This window comes from Coregonus clupeaformis, chromosome 28 (assembly GCF_020615455.1).
Source record: "Coregonus clupeaformis isolate EN_2021a chromosome 28, ASM2061545v1, whole genome shotgun sequence".
NCBI lineage: Eukaryota > Metazoa > Chordata > Actinopteri > Salmoniformes > Salmonidae > Coregonus > Coregonus clupeaformis.
Window position 1 is genome coordinate 18,004,141 of NC_059219.1, and position 22,828 is coordinate 18,026,968.

At 40.9% G+C, this 22,828-nt stretch overlaps 2 protein-coding genes and 1 long non-coding RNA gene across 4 annotated transcripts; 2 read left to right on the forward strand and 1 right to left on the reverse strand.

The window, feature by feature from the left end:
* The first annotated feature begins 5,953 nt into the window (after positions 1-5,953).
* On the forward strand, positions 5,954-10,647 carry LOC121586030 (cytosolic non-specific dipeptidase). Its single transcript, XM_041902449.2, has 12 exons — positions 5,954-6,060; positions 6,242-6,372; positions 6,483-6,626; positions 6,839-7,001; positions 7,450-7,538; positions 7,719-7,916; positions 8,025-8,109; positions 8,336-8,496; positions 8,761-8,925; positions 9,223-9,364; positions 9,899-10,046; positions 10,221-10,647. Exons 2-12 carry the CDS (start codon positions 6,244-6,246, stop codon positions 10,291-10,293), a joined length of 1,497 nt encoding a protein of 498 aa, XP_041758383.1. The 5' UTR covers positions 5,954-6,060; positions 6,242-6,243; the 3' UTR covers positions 10,294-10,647.
* Positions 10,648-10,816: 169 nt separating this feature from the next.
* On the forward strand, positions 10,817-15,997 carry LOC121586031 (beta-Ala-His dipeptidase). 2 transcript variants are annotated; one of them, XM_041902450.2, is made up of 12 exons: positions 10,817-10,911; positions 11,585-11,725; positions 12,117-12,260; positions 12,409-12,571; positions 12,917-13,005; positions 13,302-13,499; positions 13,595-13,679; positions 13,923-14,083; positions 14,393-14,557; positions 14,923-15,064; positions 15,158-15,305; positions 15,468-15,997. In XM_041902450.2, exons 2-12 carry the CDS (start codon positions 11,585-11,587, stop codon positions 15,523-15,525), a joined length of 1,494 nt encoding a protein of 497 aa, XP_041758384.1. In that variant the 5' UTR covers positions 10,817-10,911; the 3' UTR covers positions 15,526-15,997. The 2 variants fall into 2 exon arrangements, with proteins under 2 accessions (XP_041758384.1, XP_041758385.1); XM_041902451.2 differs by lacking the exon at positions 10,817-10,911 and adding an exon at positions 11,271-11,494.
* Positions 15,998-19,824: 3,827 nt separating this feature from the next.
* On the reverse strand, positions 19,825-21,975 carry LOC121585468. Its single transcript, XR_006003843.1, has 2 exons — positions 21,454-21,975; positions 19,825-19,915 (listed from the first exon to the last, which is right to left on the reverse strand). It is a non-coding gene; the product is annotated as an uncharacterized LOC121585468 (long non-coding RNA).
* Positions 21,976-22,828: the final 853 nt, after the last annotated feature.

The window sequence follows — 22,828 nt, forward strand, 5'->3', positions numbered from 1 at the left end:
ATCCCGGAACATGTTCCAGTCTGTGCTATCAAAACAGTCCTGTAGCTTAGCATCTGCGTCATCTGACCACTTTTTTATTAACCGAGTCACTGGTGCTTCCTGCTTTAGTTTTTGCTTATAAGCAGGAATCAGGAGGATAGAGTAATGGTCAGATTTGCCAAATGGAGGGCGAGGGAGAGCTTTGTATGTGTCTCTGTGTGTGGAGTAAAGGTGGTCTAGATATTTTTTTCCCTCTGGTTGCACATTTAACATGCTGATAGAAATTAGGTAGAACAGATTTAAGTTTCCCTGCATTAAAGTCCCCGGACACTAAGAGCGCTGCCTCTGGATGAGCGTTTTCCTGTTCACGTATGGCCTTATACAGCTCATTCAGTGCAATCTTAATGCCAGCATTGGTTTGTGGTGGTAAATAGACAGCTATGAAAAATATAGATGAAAACTCTCTTGGTAAATAGTGTGGTCTACAGCTTATCATAAGATACTCTACGTCAGGCGAGCAAAACCTCGAGACTTCCTTGAGCATTGCATCTGTGTGCTACTTCAGAGGCTACATCAGTGTGAATGTGCACATATGATATGGGTCACATATGCTGTGTTTACACAGGCAGCCCAATTGTGACATCTGTAGAGTAGTGTGAATCCCAGTGGGATAGGCTACAGTGAAACATCTATAAAGTTGGCTTTGGGCTCTACCTCTCATACTGGGAGGACTACAGAGACACAAAAGAGCAGGAAGCAACGTTTCTATTTTTAAAAGCACTAATTGTCCAACTGTCATGCAGGATAATGGGATTATACTTGGTTTTCCAATTAGTTGGTTTATTATTTGGTGTCCATACTGTGTGCACAGCGTGACCACAAGGGATTCCCTCAATTCCGTGGGCCATTATTGGTGGTGATTATTCTGCATCAACAGGCAATACAGTTATGCAAAAGTTACATTATTGACTTCATTGAGAGATTTGTGCTAAAATCCGATTAATGCGCGGAAATCTTAAATTAGTATTCGGCAATGTTAGAGGAGAGTGCAGCCTAGTTGGACGCCGACAGTTTGTTGCTCTGTTAATATTAGCACTTGTTATCTTGTCTTTTGTCAAATAAATGTCACCAATACAAATGTACGAAGTGCAGATGTTTTGGTAATTAGTCCGCTATTTACATTTTGTAAACCAGCCCCCGAAATTACTCTCAACAATACTGTATGCAAGGATTCCTTTGTCTTCTCAGGAATTCTTCCTTTTCTGTGTTGCTATCTCTAAGCCCCCATCTTGACACCTCTGGGAAGCAGAGATGCTGTTGTGATCACATCCTGTAAGCCTGATGATCTGATTGGAAGTTAACGTAAAGACGTCCTCCAGCAATTTTTGAACTTTTACTGCTGAAAAGCGAGGTAACACTATATTTTAAGGTTCTGTAATAAACAATTTATAAGGCATTTGATGTCATCAGCCTTCCCCTTGCTTGAGGAATAATAGAGGAGCAATAGAGAACAAAAGAGGAAAGGCCCACCTCCTCCACTTGTGCTACTGTATGAGCCATGGTTTCTTTGTCTCTCTCTCCCTCTCTGATCATGCCTAGATTTTGACTGCCTTAATGCCAGTGATGCCTTGTAACTTATGGTTTTGCCTTGTATAAAGGATTCCTTAACCTCTTACAATGAAATTAAATATTTAGTCTTATTACGGGTCGCAGGTGAGGTATATATGAAAAAGATTCCAGCACTACAATAACAAGAAATGTTTGCAAACTTACCTGTAGTGTATATTGTTGGAATTTAAGAGGTGAATTCTTTATTCCTATACTATGCTTGGGTAGGGGGATTTGAATTTCCGAAACAGCTGCATCTCAGAAGCGGCAATTATCATGGGTGTTGGGTGGTGACAACGTTTCTAATTGACCAATACTGGTGTGGTCCAGTTACATGCCACATTAGAAGGACATTTAAGCGCCTTTATTTCTGTCCTGAGGACTGAGAAGACATCGTGAGGTTGACGTAGGTTCAGGCATTTATCAAAGGTGCGCACGATTTAGGAGTTAGGTGAAAGGGTTAAGGTTAGGGTTAGGGAAAGGGTTAGCTAACATGCTAAGCAGTTGCAAAGTAGCTAAAAAAGTAGTAAGTAGTTGAAAAGTTGCTAATTAGCAAAAATGTTAAAGTTGTCTCTGATGAGACGCCCACCAATAGATTTTTGAACTCACAACCTTTGGTTTGCTAGATGTTCACATTATACGCAAATTAAGGCGTTTTTGTTACCATAAAAGGTGAATGGAGGGTGTTTTACAGGCAGGGTTGTAGCGCTCTATCATGACGCACAAATATAATATGGCTCTACAGTGGCAGTCGGTTACATTTAAGATGAGGGAGGAAGATACATTATTTTAATGAGCATGGCCTTATTTCTATTACAGCATATTGGATGACTGTCATTCATACCCAGCTCAATGTAACGTCGATAGGTTTAGGCTACTACATGATACTTGAATTTTCCCTATTCAGATCATGAGTTTGCTACAACATAGCCTATGAATGAACGTTTACAACGTAGGTTCCCAGGTTGAGAGACAAATTTGAGTATTCAAGGTGGCAGAGAGTGACACATTCAATACCGCCTTGCACACTCTTGCCTGCATCTAGCTGATCTAGGGTGTAATCATTAGTCCAACAGTTGCAAACAAGAGTTTCTATTGGGCAAATTCAGGTGTGTTTATCCTCGTTTCGTTCCATTTGCTTCCGTTTAAGAAAAGTTTTTCAACAGAATCGGCGGAATGAATACACAACCTGATCACACGCAAACACAGGTCACTTTCATAGCAGTCACATACAAACAGCATGCTCATTTTGCTCATTGTAGAATTCCTTCTCGCATCTACGTGCTCTGCTCCTCTCACCTTTTCCCTTTGCTTGTGGACTTCAGTGCACAACACATCAGCTGTCTGTGACCAGGCGGAAAAAAACAAGCCAAACCTACATATCATAACCGCTAATCGCTACACACAGCCTACCTACATAATCGTAGCTACTAGAACTAACGTGTTGGTAAACCCGCTACAATCATGCAGTACAGTGTAGGCAGCAAGCAGTTTAGCAGTTACACCGGCAGGCCCCAACGGCAATAAATTAATAAAACCAAAAGCTTACCTTGACTTGGAAGAGTTCCAGTGTTGGATAGCCATAGCCAGCAAGCTAACATAGCATCCCTCTCTGTTTGAGCCGGGTGTTTGAGTAGGCTAAACTAGCTAGCTGCATTCACTAGCTACAGTGCCTTGCAAAAGTATTCATCCCCCTTGGCGTTTTTCCTATTTTGTTGCATTACAACCTGTAATTTAAATTGATTTTTATTTGGAAGTGAAAAAAAATAAAAAAAGTTTTAAAGAAAATTCTAAAAATTAAATAACAGAAAAGTGGTGCGTGCATATGTATTCCCCCCTTTGCTATGAAGCCCCTAAATAAGATCTGGTGCAACCAATTACCTTCATAAGTCACATATTTAGTTAAATAAAGTCCACCTGTGTGCAATCTAAGTGTCACATGATCTGTCACATGATCTCAGTATATATACACATGTTCTGAAAGTCCCCAGTGTGATGAGGTGATGTTGAAGGAGTCAAGCGCAGGAGGGTAAACCACAGAATAACAGGCTTTATTCTGCAAATACAAAGTTACGCAGTAATGCGTCAAAAACAAGGCACACGGGAAAATATCGCGGCGATACCAAATACACGGAGCTCCACCGAGCTTCACTATCCTCCACAATAAACAATCACACACAAAGACAAGGGGGCAAAGGGAACACTTATACAGGTACTGATGAGTGGATATGAACCAGGTGTGTGTAATAAACAAGACAAAACAAATGGAATGATGAGACGAGGAGCGGCAGTGGCTAGAAGGCCGGTGACGACGACCACCCAAGCCTGCCCGAACAAGGAGAGGAGGCAGCTTCGGAGGAAGTCGTGACACCCAGAGTCTGCAACACCACTAAGCAAGGGGCACCACCAAGCAAGCGGCACCATGAAGACCAAGGAGCTCTCCAAACAGGTCTGGGACAACGTTGTGGAGAAGTACAGATCAGGGTTGGGTTATAAAGAAATATCCGAAACGTTGAACATCCCACGGAGCACCATTAAATCCATTATTAAAAAATTGAAAGAATAGGGCACCACAACAAACCTGCCAAGAGAGGGCCGCCCACCAAAACTCACGGACCAGGCAAGGAGGGCATTAATTAGAGAGGCAACAAAGAGACCAAAGATAACCCTGAAGGAGCTGCAAAGCTCCACAGCGGAGAGTGGAGTATCTGTCCATAGGACCACTTTAAGCCGTACACTCCACAGAGCTGGGCTTTACGGAAGACTGGCCAGAAAAAGCTATTGCTTAAAGAAAACAATAAGCAAACATGTTTGGTTTTCACCAAAAGGCATGTGGGAGACTCCCCAAACATATGGAAGAAGGTACACTGGTCAGATGAGACTAAAATTGAGCTTTTTGGCCATCAAGGAAAACGTTATGTCTGGCGCAAACCCAACACCTCTCATCACCCCGAGAACACCATCTCCACAGTGAAGCATGGCGGTGGCAGCATCATGCTGTGGGGATGTTTTGGATCGGCATGGACTGGGAAACTGGTCAGAATTGATGGAATGATGGATGGCGTTAAATACAGGGACATTCTTTCAGTCTTCCAGAGATTTGAGACTGGGACAGAGGTTCACCTTCCAGCAGAACAATGACCCTAAGCATACTGCTAAAGCAACGCTCGAGTGGTTTAAGGGGAAACATTTAAATGTCTTGGAATGGCCTAGTCAAAGCCCAGACCTCAATCCAATTGAGAATCTGTGGTATGACTTAAAGATTGCTGTACACCAGTGTAACCAATCCAACTTGAAGGAGCTGGAGCAGTTTTGCCTTGAAGAATGTGCAAAAATCCCAGTGGCTAGATGTGCCAAGCTTATAGAGACATACCCCAAGAGACTTGCAGCTGTAATTGCTGCAAAAGGTGGTATTGTGTGTTGATTGATGAGGGCATTTTTTAAATTTAATACATTTTAGAATAAGGCTGTAATGTAACAAAATGTGGAAAAAGGGAAGGGGTCTGAATACTTTCCGAATGCACTGTATATAGTTTTATAGTTTTATCTAAAAATGATATATTTTTTAATGTTTCACTCTTTTTATTTTTATGAAATTCACTTAAGAGGATGGTCCTCCCCTTCCTCCTCTCAGGATCCTCGACTGTGCTCTGATTTATCAATGAAAACATGCGTAGCCTCTGGCACATCCTAGAATCTCCACGTACGCCAGAATTTAAGTAAGAAATGTATGCATGGTTGATAAATGAGGCCCCAGATTAGGCCTACTGTATTATGATTTGAGTTAGGCCACTTCAGTTTTTGGTTGCTGTTTCGTTCATCGTCCTGTTTGTTATTTTTGTTTGTAGACTACATTCTGATCCTCACTCCACCACCAAGAGTGCCATTTTCATAGGCACAGGCCAAGGCTCAGGCTATAGAAAGAAAAGGCTTTTAGATGTTTGGGAAACTGAATCCATTACTCTGGAATATAATAAGGCATAGGTCAAGAGCTAGGCAGAATGTAGACCTACATGTTTTACTCTATAACCATTTTATTTTGTATAATGTGGCCAGATAAAGACACAGCCGTTTATTAAACCCTGCCAGAAGTTATGCTTCCAGTGTAGCAGGTGAACAAGTGTAGTGCTTCTACAACTCCCCTGCTAGGCAAGGCCCCACAAATTACCTGACTATTAAGTCCTTCACTGTAATTTGTTCATGACTTAATGTTGTTCATGTCGAGGGGACGCAGCATGCATTCTTTCTTAGAGTTGGATCAATTGTGCCACAATTGTGCCTGTCAGCAAGAAAATGTAATTTGTCAGCTTTCTTGGCTTCTCTCCAGGAAAGGCTTGACCTCGTGACCCATCCCATCAGGAGGTGAGCCAGTTACCGGAGGTATAAAAACCCTGTGTGCCCCCGGAGACTGCAGTCCAGTGGGTTCTGAAGACAAGTGCAACATTAAAGAAGGTCCAAACTTACAAGGCTACGGTAAGACTTATTTTCTTTGTCGTTATAGTTTAAAAGTTTAAAAGCAGAAGAGTAGTGAGACATTATGAGATATAACAATTAGCTTTTTAAGAATGTAATAATTTGTTTATTAATATCTCCTTATTAAATTGCTTTCATCATTGCTTAGTTTTCAGTGAAATAATCCTTCTATTCTTTCTAGAGATGAAGATCTGGCAACTGCCTTCCATGCTCCTTGTTTTTATATCAAGTGTCTCTCCTCACCCTCATCACTTATTTGAGTATGATGAGCTAAGCCAGTATGTTGACAGCCATCAGGAGGAATATGTACAGGCAAGTTTCTTAACAGGATCATGATGTTGTCTGTTTTATTATCTGATAATACAATATTCATTTTAAATAAATGCTGTGTGTGTGTGTGTGTCTGTGCGTGTGTGTGTTAGACTCTGAGGGACTGGGTTGCTGTAGAGAGCGACTCCAGTGATGTCTTGAGGAGGCCAGACTGCCATCGCATGATGGATATGACGGCTGAGAAACTACAATCCATGGGAGGGAAGGTGGAACTAGTGGACATCGGCGTACAAGAGGTCAGTTTTCTGGAATGTGGTCAACTTAATGAGTATGTTATAGGATCTTTTAGTTTGCTTTTAACTTAGTCTTTAGAGTCCTTTAGTATCAGATCAGACTGGTTTGCAGAAATCAATACTAAAAGTTGGGTGTTGACAGAAATGCTCCCTGCCTTGCAAACTGTATTCAGGTTATTTTCTGTATCTACCATGTCTTTTATCATCATGCTTAGCTGCCTGATGGCAAGACATTGGCCTTACCCAAGGTTGTGACAGCCCAGTTTGGCAGTGACCCCAGTAAGCAGACAGTCTGTGTGTACGGACATGTGGATGTCCAGCCTGCTAAACTAGAGGACGGCTGGGCCACTGAACCCTACAACCTGACAGACATCAACGGTAGGTTATGGCTTCCAACAGTAGTCTATGGGTTCAAACGGTAGGCCATGGGTTCCAACGGTAGGCTATGGGTTCCAACGGTAGACTATGGGTTCCAATGGTAGACTATGGGTTCCAACAGTAGGCTATGGGTTCCAATGGTAGGCTATGGATTCCAGGCGTTCACAATCACAGCAATCAAATGTATTATAAGGATTTTTTACAGTACTTTACAGTGATCCATTCTAGACCCAACACACATAAACATCTATCTACAACTAACAGCCATTAGATATTATAGCTAATGTGAAGGAAAGAAGCAAGTACTTGGGTGTGGGATGATTTTTACCATGCGTATTTTGAACCAATGAAATGTAACTGGTGTAATTGATACATGCATATTAAATGTCAATGTGAGGTGAAGAATGGACATGTATCTGAAAATAATGACTTTGAGTCTACCCCTAAGGAAACCTCTACGGCAGAGGGGCGTCTGACAACAAGGCCCCTGTCTTAGCCTGGATCCATACAGTGGAGGTCTACCAGGCCCTCAGCATTGTGAGTTTCCAGTAAGAAAATATATCAGAGTGAACTCATAGGAGATGTAGAGACATAAGACATGTGGTGAAACAAGTTGAGTTGCAGTCTAACTGACCATTATTAGCGAGCCACCCTTTGTTATAACAATTCTTATTTTTTCCCCTCCTCCTGTCCACCCCCTGCCCTCTCCCCATGCAGGACCTGCCAGTCAATGTGAAGTTCATCATCGAGGGGATGGAGGAGACCGGGTCCAATGGCCTGGACGCCATGATCGTGGCGCAGAGAGACACGTTCTTCTCCGATGTCGATTACATCATCATCTCGGACTGTGGTTGGCTGAGCCGACGCCCCGCCCTCACCTACGGGACCAGGGGGAACTGCTACTTCTTTGCTGAGGTAGGATGGGCTGGGGGCATTGCCAATTCTGTGGGAATTTCCAAGGAAACTCCTTTACTTTTTCAAGATCATTAATGAATAGCCATGGTGACTTTGTATGTTTGGTAGGTAGAGGGCCCCAAACAGGACCTACACTCAGGGGTGTATGGAGGCACTGTTATAGAGCCTATGACAGATCTGATCGGCATATTGGGTGAGTTTTTAACCTCTATGAATGACAGAATGTAATACTATCTTAACACCAAATGTATAGCTATCTCAGGCTCATGTTTGCATGAAAAGCTGCCGTCCGTGTGTCTGTGTGAGCTCTCTGTTGGCACAAATAATAAAGAATTTGATATTCCTACAAATGTGTGTCCATAAGGACTGCTTGTGTGTTGACCTATGTTGTTTTCCTATCCTCCATCTCTTCCCCACAGACACACTGATCAGCCCCAGTGGAAAGATCCTCATCCCAGGCATCAGAGAGGCCGTCGCCCCACTCTCAGACGAAGAGTGGAAGATGTACCAGGACATTGACTTTGACATTGAGAGCTATAAGTCCAAGATCGGCGTCAGCCAACTCATGTACAGCAACAAGGTAATGCACAGGGGAGTGGATTTTTTTGGAATGTTTTTTTTTCAGTTTTTCACTCCTCCTATCTCTGTTTCTCTGTTTGTATATAGCCTGTATGTATATAGTAACACAATATATTTTATTGTGATACTATTTAATTTTTATCTATTTGTACATTTTAGTACTTTTTAACTGCATTGTTAGGAAAGGGCTCGTAAGTAAACATTTCTCGGTAAAGTCTGCACTATTCGGCGCATGTGACAAATAAGATTTGATTTGATTTCTCAGGTAGATCTGCTGGCCCATCGTTGGCGCTACCCTACTGTTACTATCCATGGCATCGAGGGGGCCTTCTCTGGCCCTGGCACCAAGACGGTCATCCCTGCTAAGGTCATTGCCAAGTTCTCCATCCGACAGGTCCCCAACATGGACCCAGCAGTGGTCAAGAAACAGGTGGGTGGTACACGCCTCTCACCAACTGCATTGTACAGTTGCATGACAACACAATTACATGCAGTTACACACAGTTACACAAACATTTCTGGAATTGTTCTAACCTTCAGACTCTCTTTATACAATACATCCAAGAAAAGGGAACATTGATCCAGGTTGTTACACTATTATAATGTCCCTCATTCTGCTCATTCAGTTAATTTACTATTCAGTTATTCACTATTTCAGTTTGGTTTCAGTTAATGAAATAGACGTGAAGACTGCATGTATGCCTGTTACGTATTTGTTCTATTGCAGGTCACAGACTACCTGAACTCTGTGTTTGCCAAGAGAAAGAGCCCCAACAAGCTGAAGGTGACCATGATCATCGGGGCTAAGCCCTGGTTAGCAGACACCAAGCACCCCCTGTACGAGGCAGGGAAAGCAGCCGTGAAGAGAGGTACACTTAGTCAACTCTGTTCTGGACAAACCTTCATGTTCAGAGGACCTTTCTTATGCTGTCTGTGTGTGTGTTTGTATGAACAGTGGTCATAGGGGTAATGATTACCGTATAGTAGCTGACTGGACATTTATTGCACAACAGCAGCTTCACAGTGATAGGCCTATCTGTAGTCGTTAGAGTTGTTAAGTTACCAGACATAGATAGATATCCTTATCACTAAAAGAAGCCAGTGTGCTGTGGTTGTACTGTAGACCTATCAGTGGTTAAGGCATGACAGTGCAGCGATATTGTAATGTTTGTGTAGCAGAAGGGATTTGGAATCACAATATCGCGAAGAGGTAGCCCTGTCTGAGACTTGTATGCCCAAATAACACCCTTGGACCTTGCAGATGTACTCTTGGTCTAAAGGTTAAGGCATTGACTTGGTGAGCAGGAGACCTAGCTTCTAATCCCACTGGTTACATTTGGTTTTCCTCTACTGCAGGTATAATGCATTATGACGCAGTCAGACTTGTCATTGTTTTCCTCTAGTGTTTAACATGGAGCCAGACCTGATCCGTGAAGGGGGAACCATTCCCATCGCCAAGACCTTTGAGGATGTGACCGGGAAGAGCATCATCATGTTGCCCATCGGAGGCTTCGACGACGGCCTCCACTCCCAGAATGAGAAGATGAGCAGGTTAGCCCTTCAATCTCCTAATACTTTATGTATACATTTTTTAACGATGAACATCTATTGATTTTTACGCATGCATGCACGGACACACACCCACAGATGTATCAACAGTGTCTTATTTCCTTTTAAAGGATTGGTTGAGGACATATTGTTTTCTCTCACCCATTCCTTTCCCAGGTACAACTACATAGAGGGGACCAAGTTGTTCATCGCCTACCTCCATGAAGTGGCCCATCTCAAGAAGAACTGAGAGCACCTCTTTTTTTTCACCACCATTAAAAGACAGTTCTATCATGTTTAGCTTGTATGAGTTCCCGTCAGTGGAGTCAGGCTTTTCTTAGCCTTTTTCCTGATGTTATGTTGTAACTTTTCTTGTTTCTTTCCCTCTAAGCAAAACATTCCAGAAACCATGTGAGTTCTTGGCATCTGATATAGCCTCAACACTCCGCTTCTCTCTCTTGCTCTCTCGCTCTCTCTCTGTATCTTTCTTCCTCCCTCACTTTCCTCCTTTCTCTCTCTCAATGTCTCTCTCTCTCAATTTCTCTCTCTCATTCACACACAAATATCTACTTGAAACAGCAAATAAAACTGGTTTGACACACTATATGTTTTCTAAATCTTTTATGTTTTCTAAATCTTTTTTTATCTGGGATTCTTTAGAAATAACATTTTCAAGTGTTAACCAATATCCACCACTCCAAGACATAATGAAGTGTTTCACAATACCACCCCTGAAACCAAGACATAATGAAGTGTTTCACAATACCACCCCTAAATATAAAATCAGCCATAAAAACAAAGAGCAGCAAATATTACAGTTCTCTCTTTTTGTTTGTCACACGGAAACACTATTTTCTTCAGCATTACGGTGAGTCTTTACTATTTTAGCAAAATATGTGTACATGTTTTTCATGGACTTCCTTAATTAAGTGCACTACTAAAGACTTGGTCAGGGAAAACCAGAAGCTGCATGTTCATAGAAGGTGTGATAAAGAAGATGAAGAACGGTGAAATTACATTCAACATAACAGAAAAATGTGTGTGATATTGAACATCAGTATGATTGTGTGATGACCTGAGTGGGGTCGTGAGTGTGTATGCATGCATTATTATGGCATCACCAACTTTAGCTTATGTTATCATCCTTCCCAGTCTCTGTATTAGTTCCGTTAGAAAGTTAAATAGTAATCCCAGTTGAGACAGTGCTAAGTCGTGTGTTGGGTCACACTGCACTCTGATCTTTGATCCTCGAGCCCTGGCAGAGTCCATTCAAGTCAATCAGATACCAGAGACTACCTACAACCATAGAAATTGAATTACTAGAACAGACAATCCTATTCAAGTCACTGCTCTGTGTTGTTTGGGAATTCTATTTCAATGCCCCCACACTCTCAGGAGGAACATCGAAATCTACACTCACCAAACCAGTAGTTAGAGACAAGCAGAAGCAGGTAGAATGAGCTTGACGCAGATATTGCTAGAATGTACGGTATGGAGTAAGTTATTAATAGCTTCCTGTGGCGTCTTACTATCCTTCACAGATGAAGCCCATTGTTGTTGCGTTGCTCTTACTCCACACATCGGCTTCCTCTTCTTCCACCTCTTCCTCTTCCCCTGGAGCTGCAGGCATGTTGAAACCACTGTTTCAATACATAGATGACCACCAAAATCAGTTTGTTCAGGTGAGGGACGGGCACTTTTATGACATTCTACTTGGAGTTGGGACTCATACCTACTCGCTGTTACTGAACTGTACAATGACACAAATATACATGTTTATGTGCTGTAGCGAGGTGAATAGAGAGAAACCGAAGCAAACTAATGAGAGAGATAGAGAATGGGGGGAGTGAGAGAGAGAGCGAGATGGGGGGGATGGGAATGTGGTTGAACACTTTAAAGATAAATACTGTGGTATCTGATTAAGTCATCAAAATGATTCTGAATGTGGGTCAGTGGTGCTGTTGCAGTGTTCTCTGCAAATATTCCTGACCTAGATAGTCTATGGCTGTGTCCAGTTATTATAATACAATCTATGCCATATTCTGACCCTCTCCTGGTTGCTGCCTGACTCAGAGGCTGACGGAGTGGGTTGCTGTCCAGAGTAACTCAGGAGATCACACAAAATGGGGAGAAGTTGAAAGGATCCTGAACATGACAGCAGTGAGGATCCAAGAGATGGGAGGCATAGTGGAGTTAGCAGATGTAGGCACTCATCAGGTAGACTACAATACACACTCAGTTTGTGTGAAAACACTCACCACCAGTCATACGTATTATTCTCCAGATAATGTCATACAAATGGGAGTAATAATCTGTCTTAAAATACATTTTAAAAAGCATGTACCTTTCCGGTCTATCACACAAGCTGCCCAGTGGGGAGACTGTGCAGCTTCCACCAGTGATACTGGCTGAGTTTGAGAGGGACCCAAATAAATCTACTCTCTGTATCTATGGCCATGTGGATGTCCAGCCAGCCAAGATGGCGGACGGCTGGACCACTGACCCCTTCAATCTAACAGAGATCAGAGGTATTGCTGCATGTTACATGCCATGAATGGAGGGGTTTGATGTAGGTCCAAAACAAAAACAGGAGCTGGACAAAAATAAAGTCAATTTTGAGAAAACGTAATGTTTTGCTGGGCCAAAATGGGATCTTTTTAACAAATTAAAGTTTGATTACTTAGAAAAAAGAGGAAAGTCCACTCACTGTTTTGCTGCTCCCATATGGCATCTTTTAATAAACCTTAGATGACATAATCACAACCAGGTTGCCTGCCTGCCATTCATAGGCCAGCTTCAACTAGCTCATGTACCCTGGTATTACAAGTGTGATAATATGAGGATGGTGGTGGCTCAAGGTTTTGGTTCCCTAGGTAACCTGTATGGGCGAGGGGCCACGGACAACAAAGGGCCGGTCCTGGCCTGGCTTCATGCTGTGGAGTCCTACCAGGCCACAAAAAAGGTTAGGATTTGCCCTGAAACAACACAGCTGAAATCTGAATCTGAATCTTTATGTTTCGCTAGCAGTCTCTAGTTAGTTTTCAGACATTCTCTAACCCATTCAGCGTTGCTTTACATAGCAATGGTTATTAAAGGGTTTCTGTAATCTATGTATCATAACCTGAGTGTTTGGGGTAATATGTGAGTCTGAGTATAAAACAATTTATGTGATTGTAGTGGATTGTAGTGGAGTCAAACAGTATATGAATAAGAGAAGAGTGATTTACTGGTAGGATTGCCTGGATCTATTGATTTCAGGAGATACCAGTAAATATAAAACTCATCATTGAGGGTCTGGAGGAGGTGGGCTCATACGGTCTGTTGGAGTTGACCAGGAAGAGAAACGACAGCTTCTTTGCAGATGTGGACTTCATAGTGATCTCTGACAATGTGTGGGCGACCAGAACCCCAGCCCTGACCTACGGAACCAGAGGGAGCAGCTATTTCTTTGTGGAGGTGATGATATAGCTCATTTGATTGGTCAAATTAAAATATGACACACTCTACCAGGGTACCATTTGTTCAGTATCTTTCTCTGTTATGTGTTTTAGGTTGATGGCCCTAAACTGGACCTCCATTCTGGAGTGTACGGGGGTTCTATCCAGGAGCCCATGTCAGATCTGATAGCCTTACTGGGTGAGATACAGAGGCGTTTGACTGACAGCTCTTCCAATCCTCAAGAAGATATAGGCTCTACTCTCTTGTCTGATAGTAAAAATTAACATTTCATTCCATTATAGTTCAGGTCAGAAGTCCCTGCACCAAGCAAGAAATTAAGATAACGTTGTATATGAGCTAAGGTGCTTACCCAAACTCAGTTCTAGTGAAAACATGTTTGATCCAAAAATGTCTTCATTATTTCTTATTCCTCCCAAGCAGGAAGTCTGTTGGACCACACAGGTAAGATCTTAGTTCCTGGGGTCACTGATGATGTCGCGCCCCTCACTGAGGATGAGAGGAAGCTCTATGACAATATCAGCTTTGACCTGGAGGAGATGAAGAGGGTGGCTGGGGTCAAACACTTCCTACAGGACACTAAGGTACTGGGTACTGGTGCAACCCTTTAGGAATGACAGGTGCAACTGTGACTCAGGTTTGGCTTGGTTGAGAGGACTAGCCTAGCCCCAGGCTGTTTCTGCTGTCTTACCAATTATGGTCATTGTCATGCCAAACATAACAACCATTGGAGTTGGCTATACTAAACTAATCTGGGCGTGAGGAGGAAGACGTGTTTGGTCAGTGGATACTGTAGAAGTCGCTGTTTGACAGAGGGTGATTACTCTTTTTTGGATACACACTATCTGAGCTATATAACATGATACAAACAAACAGTGTTCATTAATATGCAGGAGGATGTCCTCATGGCTCGATGGCGCTACCCATCCCTGTCCATCCATGGGATCCAGGGGGCCTTCTCAGATCCAGGCACCAAAACTGTCATCCCCAAACAGGTCACAGGGAAGTTCTCCATCCGACGGGTCCCCAACATGGACCCTCCAGATGTGGAAAGGAAGGTACAGAGTGTCTACCTGTCATGGTTTGAATTACAGGGGTACCAGGGTTGTTGGGACAGGAGCATACCCACAACAAACACTTTAAGGATCAAAATACAAGCATGGACACCCTCGTAACCCCTGTAACCAGTGAGTGAGTAGTAAGTGACTATAAGTTGCTCTGGATAAGAGCGTCTTCTAAATGACCAAAATGTAAATATATTAGTCTCTGAGTAAGTGTACAGTATAGAAACGGTGGCCCACTCGATCTTGGTCACTCCAAGAGTCAATGTGTATATTTAAAACCCTGAGACGAATGCTTACTTAACCACCCTCTCCAAGCCTCCATGCCCAACTCTCCCCTGTTACAATGCCATGTTTCACAGGTGAAGGAGCACCTTCAGCAGGTCTTCTCCACTCTAAACAGCCATAACAGGCTGAGGGTGACTGCAACTGTTGGGGCTAAACCATGGGTGGCTAACCTGAAGGACCCACAATACATTGCCGGACAAAGAGCGGTCAGAGAGGGTCAGTTGTAGAGGCCATTTACATAACCGCTCTCATTTGAAACCATGTCTAACTTTATTGTTTAAGTTAAGACGTGGTTTACCCTTGTGTTAGTGTTTGGAGTGGACCCGGAGCTGATCCGTGAGGGCTCCACCATCCCTATCGCTCAGAACTTCCAGGAGGAGACAGGCAAGAGTGTGATGATGCTGCCCATAGGTGGCCATGACGACGGAGAGCACTCTCAGAATGAGAAGATCAGCAGGTAAGAGGAGATGAGAAAAATAAGAGATACGATTCCAGACCTGTTTTCACCCCTAAATTCGTTTTTTAGTTTGTACACTGCAAATAAATCATGACAAACATCAACACAGATGTAGTTCAGCTCTTGTTCAGTAAAATACTGAATCCTGTTTTTCTCTCTCAGGTACAACTACATTGAAGGGACGAAGCTGTTTGCGGCTTATTTTTATGAGCTCTTGTAGTGCCTAAAAGAAACACTTTTGCTGGTCCATGCTTGTGATGATAAAGGAATCCGCCGACACTGTACTCTGTTTTCAAAGGTTTATTATAACAAAGAGTTTACAGCATCGAATTTTGACCAACACCTGCAGATGTCTGGAGATAGCCCGAGCCAATCTGATTAGCTATATCCATTCTATTGTTCAAGACATGCTTTTATATCCTACATGGCCAGAGCATGGCGTGATTCTAACATCCAATCCCTGGCCATTACATATCCTCTTTTCCAGGAATTTAGTAATGCTTTCCAGATGTTTCCAGCACAGTAGAGTACACCATTTTGCCACATCAGCAAAATCTTAGGGCCAAGTTCCCTCTATCACACTTTCTGCAACAATCAGCATTTCTAGACTGTTTAAGATACTACATATTCCCCCCTTCGAGACTAATTAAGTCTCGAAAACAAAAAGAATAGGATTATGACAAATAACAATTCTTGCTCTTGAGTAACTTTAACAATAAACCAAAATTAATGGAGATTAAACACATGTTTATATAGACACATTTTTGTATGTAGTGTAAATACATTATTATGGAGTGTAAATAAATTGTCATGGAGTGTAAATGAATTGTCATGGAGTGTAAATAAATTGTCATGGAGTGTAAATGAATTGTCATGGAGTGTAAGAGCGAAAAACCTGTCTGGCAGCTTTCATTCCAAATATCCATCAGTCAGTCAAGACAGGAAAATTCTCTCACGGCCCCTCTGCCCTAGGCGACCACCTAAGTACTCCAGATCAATTCACACATCTTCATGAATACATTTTAAGCTATGATGCAATTGAATACATATGAAAAACCCCAGCAAACAAAATACAATCAAAATGTCCACATTCAGGCTGGTCGACCCATCGGACCCTCCTGTGGATTCTCTCTGTCCTTGCCTAGACCCCATATCCCTAAACTTCAACGAAATAAACAAAAACATCTGAGGTCCCCACATGTACCCAACACAGAAAACATAATTGTTCAGAAATTAATACAGAAAGAATATAACACTGGAATGTAGTCCACTACACTTCATCTCCTCCACAGTGTCAACTTTCAATGCGACGTTGATGATGGAATCGGAACATTTCCACTCCTTCCTTGTTCCACTTCCTCCAGTCCATTCATATTGTCCATGTTTGAGTATTTGAGTCCCTCTACTTATTCCCCCATATGCTTCTGGAAGAAAAGAAAATACCAAACAGTATCTTTTGCAAAACAACATATGCAAATTAAAACATCAATGTCAACTAAAAATGATATATAAAATTAGATATAAAATGAATCACATTCCATTTCCCCCCTTTGATTCATCACAATAATATAATCATCCCACAATCAGATATTCCAAATTTCCTAGAGTTATTTCAACCCTAGTTTTCATAACATTTTAGTCTGACTTTTTCCAATTTTTTTTCTTTCTCTAATTTTTCAAAAACCATTTCACTGATTTATTCACAAAACTCTTTCCCATTTTCTGAGGATATTAAATCGGGAAATTCCCACCTGCTGATGACTTCTTTACACAATAACTTTGCAACCGACTGAGCATCTTTTAGCTTAGTTGAACATCTTATGCACCACTTGGTATATGAATGTAACCAAGAATAACAGTCACACATTATTTTTCAGACAGATTATGCACCTACCTATGACACAGTCAATCTATTCAAGAAAATATGGTTCCCAAAAACTCTACTCCTTTGTGATCTTTATCCTAATCTCCCCTTTTACAACATTAGCTAACCCATAGGTTACTAAATCATCATGGTTTCTCCAAAACAATATTTGATTGCTACTCTAACGATTTTTCTCTTTCATTGTCTTCAAAACACTTGCTTTCGAAAGTCCTTCCATTTATGGTTCAATCCCTTGACTTGCTTCATCTTTCAATGGATACTGATTCTTCCAAGGATGTCTTCCTCCTCAACTTTCACCTCAATTGGGCTGATTTCACAAATCCAATATCAGTCCTACTTTGATATCTCAAATATTCTTGAACCTTTTTCAACATCTCTTCTTCCATAGATTCTCAATCCATCTTCACACTTCAAACACATTCATTTATCTTCCGTACAGCTTATGACTCTCCTTGTCCTTGAGCCAAAATCATCATTTTCAGAAATCGCTGATTTTCACTCCTCCAAATCCTTCTCATAATTTAGTTGATTTGACATAGTGAGATGTGTAACCTCTTCAGGCTGAACACAGATAAAAGCCTTTCTGCTATCCATCATCACTTCCCATAGTCCATTGTTTATTTTCACTTCCATTGTTGGATCTTTTTCTCTTCTTCTCTAATCGGTGCTATCAGTTGAAACTCCTCCTTTCGGATCTTCTGGGCACCTCTAGAATTCTTGCTCCTTTCCTCTAAAGGGTTCACCTGTCCTCCAGATGATCTTCACTTGCTCCTGTATCTTCCTCTGAAATTATTTCTTTCCAGAAACTATCTATGGATATGAAACAACTTGTACCACTAGTTGTGGCTGGTACAGTTGCATTTGACCTTGTTCAGTTGAAACTGTAGCAGTGATTGTTGATTCGGTTCCCTCTGATTGATCATAACCAACACTTCTTTTCTTCTTCTCCACCAGTTGTATGATTTAGTTTTCAGAGTTTCTTCGTCTTGTTCTTTCTTGTTGTTGACATATCAGTATTCTTCAAAAGGTTCTCTTCTAAGTTCTGTTCTTGAAATATCATCTTCTTACCAGTGGCCTTTCCTTTGGCCTCACTGTATTATTATTTTCCTTCAATTCTTGAGGTCTTCATCCAGTCGTGTTACTTCTTCCACTTCTCCATTTCTTCTTTCCTCTCTTGCCAACCTCTGTCTGATGACAGGGTCATATCCACCCATGATCTCTTCTGAATCACTCTCATCTTCATCATCCTCTTCTCCTTCACGTTCCAGACATCTCATTTTCTTCCGTCTTCTGGATTCATCTTCATCGTTGTTTCTGCGGGTACCCTATCTATTATTAATCTATATTTCTGATGCAATAATCACTCCTGGATGATCATTGTAAGCTGAGAACAAACATCCCCAAGCTCTACTTTTTGAACCTATCTTATCGCTGAAATATTTTATCAATTTCTGTTTGAGAATGAAGGGCAATTTTTGTTTCACTTGCCGGATAACCTAGCAACACTTTAATTAAAGGATTACCCCTATTTCAACCCGTGTAATGACTTTCATAGTCCTGATATCTTTTTCCCCATTGTAATGACTATGTTATGTGTTTCCCTCTTGTTTCCCTCCTTTTTTTTTTTTTTTTTTTTTTTTAATTAAAAAATAATTAATCAATTAATCGAATCAATCAATTAACCAATTAAATCAATCAAAAATCAATCAATCCAATCAACTAACTAAACAAAATCAATCAATCAATTACTAATCAAATCAATCAATCAATTAATCCAATCAATCAACCAATCAATCAAATCAATGAACTACTAATCAATCAGTCAACTAATCAATCAATAAATCAATCAATCAATTGATTACCAATCAAATCAATCAATCAATCGATCATCAATGAAATCAATCAATCAACCAGTCAATCAATTAATTAACTAAATCAATCAATAAACTAACTAAATCAATCAAACAATCAATCCAATCAATCAATCAACTAATTACTTCAATCAACAAATTTAACCAATCTACTAATCTGATCAATCAATAATCAACCCAACTCAATCCAACCAATCAATCAAATCAATTAATTAAAAATAAAATCAATCAACCAATTCAATCAATAAATCAATCAATCAATTAATCAATTAACCACACCAATCAACCAATTAACTAAATCAATCAATCAATTAATTAATTAACCACATCAATCAACCAATTAACTAAATCAACCAATTCAATCCATCAATTCAATCAATATATCAATTTGTTTGTGAATTCTATTTTACCAAATTATTGATTGGTGGCAGTCTTACCACATCCGATCAGGAAAGGTAAAGGAAAGTAGTCAACTCCAGAGCAATTAAAAATAAAAGATCTGTACCAACTCACAACCCAATTGCTTAATAAGCACCTAATTACCTTAATTTTACAGAATAATGTTAATGCTGGATTTCCAAGACAACTCTAATCAATACAAGTCATTCACGGAAACTGTAATGTGCAATTATCAATTACATAAAGTCATCAGTCTGTTGCCAAGCTCTTGCGAAATGGTCACAACATGAAATATTCTATGTAAACACAATGTATCAATTATATCCTGTGAGGGAAAGTAGATTTGTGAATAATAACAGCACTGGCCTTGATTTGGACTGGGTTGCCGTCACTGGTGTCAGTTGATGTCAGCCCCTCCTCTTTCTCTCTCTCTCTCTGTCTCCTCCTTCTCGTCTCTCGTATGACAGAAAGACAAAAGAACAAAGAAGAGTTTAGTTTATACTTTTTTTCCACATTCACGCTAAGAAATAAGCAAACAGCTTAATTCAAGAATATTATAAATAGCTCAATAACATTTTATTTTATTCATTTATTTTATTATTATTATTATTAATCCGTCAATATATCTGTCATTCACCAACTCAACCGATTATCAACCAAACAGTTTTACAGTCAAGCAATAGTTAATTCAAGAGAAGATTTCACTTGTGTGCAAAATTCCCCCTCCCGTTTTCTATTTTGTCTGCACTGAAAACGGACTCTCCCGTTCTCTCTCCAGTTCAGTGCAGGGGAGTGGCTAACTCATGAATCCTACGCGTGCGCAGTTCAGTCACCAATGTGATTTCAGAGTGGTAGGAGCTATAAAAAGTTGCTCCGTTCTCTTCTCCCATAGACAATAACTGTTTAGACTTTAACAGAGCTCACAAACTGAACACATAGAACATACAGAACACAGAACACAAACCCACTACCAAGCTTGTTATCTTTCACTTATCTGCAGATTTATAGTTATGCTGTTATCAATTACAAAACATCTCTATACACTCTTAAAAAGTCCTCCCTGTAGGCTCATGATTAGTTAGTAAACTATAGAGACTCATAAGATCTTTAAACTTATAGTCCTTCCAGGGGGCTCATAGTTTATATAGTTTAAGAATTACAAACGTTCTCACAAACAGAGACTCATAAGATATTTAACCTTAACTGTGTTGTAGGGGTTTTCAACTTTTTACTCTAGGGGCTTAACATTTGAAAACCAAGATACCTAACACATTTATTTACAAGAGACTAAAAAGTCTGCTCAAAATCTTAGTCGACACACATCTGGAAGTCATCAAGCACGCAGCCACACTCACTCCGTTTCACCCAAACACACACACACTTGCTGACAGAGAAATGTGCTTTTTCCTCCTCTTAGACACACACATAGTTACATACAGGATCCATTAATCGCCGTTCCTATCTTATTTTTTGCTAAATTTCTGCTACCTTAAGTTGACGACATTAAATGAGAGGCGACATTGGATATACAATTCGTCAACCATATCCCAAGAGGTTACATACAATTTAATATATGTCGTACAAACTCACTGTTCCCAGAACAGACCAGAGAGTCAATCTAACAACTCCCCTGGTTTTACGGCCATCATATGGATGCCTTGGTCTCACAAGGGCTTCCTTAAATTAACGGCGCCCTAAAAGTATACTGTTGACTCATATCACGCGTTATCCTCTAAGCCTTTCATTGGACACTCCTTTCACTTTTATTCAAGGCAAAATATGCGTGTCCAAATCGGTGTGCCCTACAGACACTCCCCACTGTTTGCGTTGTTCTCAACGCAAACTAATTCAGAAAATTTAGAACGGAACTCCTACCACACAGCAAAAAGAACCAGCAAAATGCACGCATAAGTAATTTAACGGTACATCTCTAACGCACACACTCTCTGGACTCACAAAACGGCCAGCGTCCAATGTAAGGGATTAAACTCACCTTATTTTTTCCGGCTTCTTTGAGCGGTAGTCGTTTTGTAGCCCAGGAATGGAATGCAAAGAAGAGACATAGCACGTCCCAAAGAACAATAAAACAAAAACCTCGTCGCCATTAAATGTAGTGCCTAAAAGAAACACTTTTGCTGGTCCATGCTTGTGATGATAAAGGAATCCGCCGACACTGTACTCTGTTTTCAAAGGTTTATTATAACAAAGAGTTTACAGCATCGAATTTTGACCAACACCTGCAGATGTCTGGAGATAGCCCGAGCCAATCTGATTAGCTATATCCATTCTATTGTTCAAGACATGCTTTTATATCCTACATGGCCAGAGCATGGCGTGATTCTAACATCCAATCCCTGGCCATTACATATCCTCTTTTCCAGGAATTTAGTAATGCTTTCCAGATGTTTCCAGCACAGTAGAGTACACCATTTTGCCACATCAGCAAAATCTTAGGGCCAAGTTCCCTCTATCACACTTTCTGCAACAATCAGCATTTCTAGACTGTTTAAGATACTACACTCTCACTACTACAGTAGATGCAGGATATATTTCCATCCAAACTGTGACCATGATAATTATACTGTAGGTGACAGTATTGAGCTAATTGAGTGCCTGGCTGATCCCATGCCGTGACTCAACTCTCCCAGGGTGTCTCAGGAGGAGTGGGATATGAAAAAAACACATTTCCATTTCACCACACAATGAATAGGTTACACACTTGTACATGTGTGAAACAGGACAAATATAAGCACCCCTATTTGACCTTTGAAGTTGTATTATTATACAGCCCGTATGAGGGTTATTACTTACCATAAGAACAACATTTTAGCACCCTCAAGAATAACTATTTCTACCATTTGTATTTCATGAATGTATTCTACTGTGTATTAACTAATAAAAGACAAATGTGGCATGTCTTGTGAATTCAATGTGTTGATGTTGAAGGAGTGGCTAACAGGAGACAGTCAATCAATCAATTTCTCTCTGAAATGTTACGCTTAAACATTGTGACTCAATAAACACTTAAGTGTTACTCAAGTGTTAAAAGACCCACGTGTTGAAAAAAACCTTGGGTATTGTGAGAACGTTTCAGGAAAAGAGGTGTCAGCACACTTGTGTCTTTCACCTTTAGCTGGAGGCAAGTGTGTCAGTCAGTGTGGATGTCTCTCAAAGAGAGTGGGCTGGGCTGGGAGGGGGCAGGGTTATGCATGCATTAGCTGAGATTAGGAGGAAGCAACAGGTGTGTGTTTACTGAAGATACTGACATGTCACTCAGTCAGTCTGCTAGAGGAGCTTACAGAGTGAGAGAAGGAGAGAGAGAAAGAGAGACAAGGACAGGGAGACAGTGAGAGGAAGGGAGAGAGGAA